This window comes from Bidens hawaiensis, unplaced genomic scaffold (genome assembly GCF_021521415.1).
Source record: "Bidens hawaiensis isolate Kalapana, Puna unplaced genomic scaffold, B.hawaiensis_p1.1 tig00001511_1, whole genome shotgun sequence".
Lineage (NCBI taxonomy): Eukaryota > Viridiplantae > Streptophyta > Magnoliopsida > Asterales > Asteraceae > Bidens > Bidens hawaiensis.
Genome location: NW_027491085.1, coordinates 3918368 through 3924971, shown reverse-complemented (window position 1 = coordinate 3924971; position 6604 = coordinate 3918368). Strand labels below are relative to the sequence as shown.

The window sequence follows — 6604 nt, the reverse complement described above, 5'->3', positions numbered from 1 at the left end:
AACGCGACCATGTTAGTCGCCCAATTGAAGATTCCATCAAATTTACTTGAATTCCTTCACATGATGGAAGGATTTAGAATCTCTTTGTTTAAAGGAATTTGAAGGAATTGAATTCCAATTCCAATTCCTTGTCAACCGAACACACCAAAATGGAATTAAGATTCCAATTCCAACGAAACGAACACGCCATGTCATGGGATTTTAGTTCCAATTCCTTTGAATTCCCACGAATTCTGTGAAATGAACGCGCCCTAAGTATTGCACGTATATTATATACCAGAACAATTCTAATCATATCTTAAAACTTGATACAGAATTATGCTTCTGGGAAAAAAACTATTCTTTTGTCTAAAACCGCTAAACTGCAAAAAAGGAACCAACTGTAAAATCGTAAAAAACGGCCTGTTCGACAGTCCCAACCAAGCAATTCGACCCAAACTTTTCGTCTAAACCAGGGCCTGAACATCCATAGTAGGAGTCACACATTTCATGCCAAATTTTGTGCAAGCATTTATCCTTATAATTTTTCATTAAACATTAGTAATACCATGTGGAGTAAGTCAGAACCAAGATTTTAATGCTAGTAGCAAGCCCAACTCACATACTTAGCCCAGCTAATCTACTTGACTAGTGAGTGCCCTTAGCCCCTTACCAAACCAAAGCACTTAGGCTAGCCCAAACCTAGCTCACCTAATGGCCCAAAAAAAAACAAAAAAAGTGGGGCAGAACTAATACACACACATAGCAACACATAGAACCATATATGTAAACTTGATCCAAATTCCAAAATATAAAAGAGAGTATTTTCACTGGCTATGTAGCTACTGCTATAAGCAAGATTCGGGTCGGACCAAGTAACCCGAATACCGAGTCAGGACCAACCTAAGACCGGACTGATTAAGCATATTCGGTTCGGTTTGGTTTGGTTCGGTTCTCGGCCTTAACTTTGGGAGCGAACTTGGATTCAGTCTAGTCTAGCTAAGACTTGAAATGTGAAACCGTTTAGTCTAAAGAATTTATGCTCGGTCCTGACTCGACACCGGCCCACCCTATGTCTGTCTGGTGTTTCTAGTTCGAGTTTGCAGTTTGGCTTCTCAACCTGACACACATCCCTAAGTCGAGGTTAAATTTAGTTTCTTTAAACAATGTTTATAACAATGGTTTTGTTTTGTTTTGTTTTGTCTTTTATGAAAATTTACGAGGTCCCGGATATACCCTGTGACCCGTCCCCCCCCCCCCCCCCCAAACCCACCCCACCCCACCCCACCGAACACACACACACACACACTAAGGCGGAAGCTAAAACATACAAGTATATAACATAAAAAACCTTAAATATGCAGTTACCTGGAACTTATTGAGATTGATTCTTCTCGAGGAGTCGGGTCTGAGTTTGTCCAGCCTCATCAAGAATCTGATTAACACAAAACCCAAAAATACTCGCCGATGTAAATAGAATTTCAGAAAATAGAAGTATTTCCAATTCAAAAAAGTAGTATAAAGATAAATTTTATAAATTTCCAGAAAATATAATGGTAAAACCAAATTATATTAATACTCATTGTTTTGATTTACTTGCTAAACTCACACACTTAATAGTTCATCCAATTGAAAACTACATCTTCTTCATGAATTTAGAGATACAAGTTGTCTGCTATTAACAATAAACACAGAGCTTTCAAGTTTCAATCTCCCATGTTCTTATTTAAAACTTAAAAGGAAGCATATTTACACATTAGTGTGCATATCTCCATAAAGTCTAAAGCCTCAAATGTATCCATGTTTGACATTTACATCTGAGGAGTATCTCCCCTTATAGCACTTAAGTCACACCTTTTTTCCAACTGTAAAAAAAACAACCCATCAAGTTTCAGTATTGTTCCTTTGTTGTGATTTGTGAAAAAAATTATGAAAAAACATTTTTAGAATTAAGCGACCTAAATGGAATATTTAGTGATTGATTTTTTTTCGTTTAACTTGAAATAGAAGATAATGGTGAAAAAAAACCTTGCTAAATACTAAAAATTTTCCTAATTGTTCTATTGAAGTCAGCTTGAAAAAAATAATCACTAAATAATAACTAGGATTCATATATATTTTCTTAATAAATTTATTCTTTTTAGGTGTGGCCATGTAAAAGTAACCATACTACCATAAAATTTTAAATCTAACGCGTGTTCCTAAACATGAGTTGTGTTTATCTTAAACAGGTCAAAGAAGAAAGCTAAGCCAAATGAAAGCAACATTATAATCAACTATAAATATACATGTAAAATGAGTGTAACTAATCAAGTAATCATAATCACTTTTGTTGGAGCTATTTCAAAACTGGTAACTTGACCCCTAAATAAGCATATTTGATATAATAAGAATTACTTTCTTTATAGCCACAAACACTAAGCAACTTGAAAACGCGCTAATGCGATGGCCATTTTCAAAACAGGATGGCAAGCATCCCTTAAGATTATTATTCTACAGTATTAAAATGCATAACACTTTGGTCATTTACAATAACAGTCAGAAGACGGTCAATAAACGATTAACTTACAGTAACCATATAACCATCACATGCATGTTTTTTCCCCAGAAACCTTTAAAACATAATAACCTGGCATACTAAATGAACAATTAACCAAATCAAGTGACAATGGTTTTATGCTGAACTATATGCGCACACGATCTAGATCCATAACAATTTTACACATATAATTTTGATAATTATCTGTTTCTAAAGAAAAATCCTAACCCTAAATTCCTAACGAAAACTGTTTCATCGATACAAATCTTTTTAACCACTTTATATCAAGAAATGGAAAATCATCGATATATGATACACACAATTTTCTTTAAAATGGCTAAAATTCAATATATGTGAATTTAGAAAAGCAATTATGAAGGGTAGTGTGGTTAATAAACTACTATAACTTTTTTGCGTATAAATTATAAAATAACGTACCGGTTAACACAGCCGTTTGCAATGCATGTGCTCCATATTTGGACACAAATCATGTGCCTGCAAATATAAAAAACATCACCCGAACACATATTCACATTTTAAAAAAATTATAATAATGAATGAAGAGAAAAAATTACCTTCAACAGCATAGACAACGAATCTCATAATGTACAATTTCGAGCAATATTTCTAACACTTCGTTCAACTATAGACTTTTACTTCCAACAAAAACAATGCAAATTGTGCACGATAATTTAAAAGAACATGATGTTTGAATTTGATATTTCAATCAATGCTTACTGTTGAAAATACATACACAAGAAACCTCAAATCATGCAGTTTCAACTTTACTGAGAAATACTGAGCGGGACAAATTATTCCTGCAAAACTGTTCTAAATTACCTGACTGATTAAATTACAGTAAAACCAGAAAAAAAAAAGTAAAAACAACATTCTAATCATACAACAAAGCAACCAAATTTCGCTGCTGATAAATGCGGTGTAACGTTCCATCACGAACAATAACTTCACGCTTTAAAGATGGTGTCCCAAATTGCGCTCTTTGAACCGTTAAACACCACAAGCCCGTTTAAAATACACCAATGTTAGATCATAAATTTAGAAACTTTTATATCATTCTTCAAAAGCACATGTGCATATCTTCTCGAGAAGTACGGGCGCATCTTCTCCAAGCTTCTGAGGGTTTAACTCCATTGCAATCCTTAACTCTTGCAAAGATATTGGACGTTTCGTTTCATGACCCACTAAGGTATTATTGATTGGCCTAAACTGATCTGGGCCGGTCTTAATGGGCCGGTTAAGTTCACAACAAGACCTTATTATACCTTTCAAATAAACACCTAATCCAATATTTAGTGCATTTGCACTATCCATCGACACACCTTGTAGCCCTTGTGCTGCCACTACAGGCTCCATTCGGGCCCGCAGTGTTACTGTATCTAACAACCCATTGGTGTCTGATAAACCAACGGATTTAGCAGGTGGGACCCGGCAGGCCCCACCTGTACTCACTGGGTAACGAGGAATCCCAAGCGGAGCATGTAACCCTTGATGATGATGCACGGGTCTTCGAGTATCGGCGGAAGGCGAATTCACGTTACTAATATCTTCTGAATTAGGGCCGAGAGAACTTTTAAGGGCCCCACCTTTTCTTTCACGGGTCCCAGTTCTTGCCTTTCGTGGAGACGTTGGCAAAACATCTCCATTTGGTAAAAGAAGGTTACTTGAAGCATGGGCTGCAATCGGGCCCAACCCGTTTTGATGGTAAACATTATCTAAAGGCTTCTTGTTTGTACACGCGTTTCGTAAAATCGAACGAATCAACTGATTATGAAGCAGAATACCGTCTCTCCCAACCGTTCTCACACAAAGCTTATCAAACTCAACTTTACTTAACTTCAGATTCAAAAACTTATTCAAATAATCAAAATACTGCTTGGATCTCTCGGGCCCAAGTTTTCTAATAATCTGACTTTTCAAATCCGTAAGACTGATCCACGAATGCTGCTCCGGCGGTTTCATCTCTCAATACAAAACTTCCATAAACCACTCAAAAAGCTTATTAATTTCCCACTTTACCACATCATAAAACAAAACCCTAATTAGGTTTCTGCATAGTTACAGTTGCTAACGAACTCTCCCTCCAAAACCCATATTCAAATTCAAACTCAAAACCACTCAAACGCTAACCTCAATCACATATACATAGCACCAAATCCCCCAATTCTCAAACCCAGAATCAAATTCGTAATCTTGACACGCAATTCAAACCAAAGATAAAATTGGGGGTTTTTAAGCTGGTAATTAAGTTCAAGAACAAACAGGAATTGGAAACCCTAACCTTATTGAACTGATACCGCAATTGAGAATCTGAATAGCCAAGTGTTGGGTTTCACAATTGAGAATGTGAATTGATCGTTGGAAGTGAAATTGATTGCAATTGGATTGGTGAATTTGTTGGAATTTGGTCGGAATAAGTCCGGCGTGGGTTTGTTTCGCCGTCCGGTTTTGATTCCGGTGGATTTGAATCAGACTTTGGTTTTCCGATCGATACTCTCTCTCTCTCTCTTTGTTTGTGTCTCAATTCACAATTACTACTTTTTTGTTATTGCATATAAGGGATTTGTTTATTTAGATGTGTACATATTAAACCCTCTCACTTTTCTTATTGTATAATGTAACGTAACGTAACGTAGCGTAATAACACTGTTGGGTGAGATGTTTAAGTAGCTGGTAACTAATCGGCCCGTTTATAAACTTAGTTAGATTGCTTAGCCTGAGTTTTTATAAATTGAGTTATATATAAGGTTGTCGCTTCGTACGAGCTATAATTATATATGTTTTAATTTATATTCTATAATCGAAGTTCGATGTTCAATGCTGATCAGTATACGCTGGCCAATACCAAATATAGAGATGTTCAAATAACTCGTAGCTTTAAATTTGCTTGAAAAAATTGATCAAATCATCTAGTTTACAAACATAGTTGGCTTGCTCTGATTATTTATAAACCAAGTGGAGCTCGTTTAAGCTCATTTACACACTGGGACACCTTGATTTGGTTTATTTACTTTTCAATCTGAGTACGAGCTGAGTCTAGCTCAAATATGTTCGGCTTGTGAACGACCCTACATACAAGATCATCCATAATGTAGGCTATAAAAAACGTCCTCACATTATTTCGGCTCAGCAGGATACCTAGACTTTGTCCCTCTCAAAGATAGAAACAACATTGAAATTAATGCATCCTCTCTTTCGTCCTCTCACAATATCGGTTCTTGAACACTTAAGCAACTAGCGACCATTCTCCCTCTCTTCTACACAACTCATTCTCGCTTTTGCATGTGAGCTAAAAACTGCCTCAAAAGCGTGTGGGGATGCTTTATGGGACTAAAGAGTGCATGCATGAGTTTCAATGAAACTGTTTCAGTATTTTCCAAAGGAATTCAGGTTTATTTTAGTAGTTTCTTATGTTTGTTTTAGATGTTGTAGTAGTATCGCAAATGTTTAATGGTGAAGATGTTGGACTTAGTTGACGCATAATCAAAAGAATGAGTTCTAACAAGAGGGATCATTGTGTCATATTTTAATACTAAAGAGATTTGAGTAAAATACTGCTTTCTCGTATCTTTATCTTTTTCGACAACTCACACACTATAAATCTACTTCTAAATTACATAATATTGACAACCACAAGACTTGAACCTATTAAAAAGACAAAGTCTTATCTAACTTAATGATACCGCTAGGCCAAAGGCATATGATACTACTTTCTCATGTTATATCTTAAGTTTACTTTACTTTGGAAAAGCAAAGCCTTGTCTAACTTATTGATACAAGCCTAGGCTTTGTAGGCCTTCGGCTTTGCTTTGTTGGTGTTGGCTTTATGCGTTGGGACTTTGGTCTTCGGGCTTTAAGGTTTGGTCGGCATTAGGCTTTGTGTGCATTGGGTGTTTGGTTTTGGTCTTTGATTTGAGCTTGGGGCTTATGCATCAGGCATTTGATGCTTGAGCTTTAGGGATTAAGATTTTGTTGCAACATTATGAGTTTATACCAAAATAATTTGCCAAAATCCCAAAATGTATCTATTGAGGAAGTTTCTAAAATCAATCAACAAACACCATTCAT

The 6604-nt window shown here is 35.9% G+C and overlaps 1 protein-coding gene across 1 annotated transcript; it reads right to left on the bottom strand.

The window, feature by feature from the left end:
* Positions 1-3589: 3589 nt before the first annotated feature.
* On the bottom strand, positions 3590-4498 carry LOC143582148 (uncharacterized). Its single transcript, XM_077064781.1, has one exon. It carries the CDS (start codon positions 4496-4498, stop codon positions 3590-3592), a length of 909 nt encoding a protein of 302 aa, XP_076920896.1.
* Between the last annotated feature and the right edge of the window lie 2106 nt (positions 4499-6604).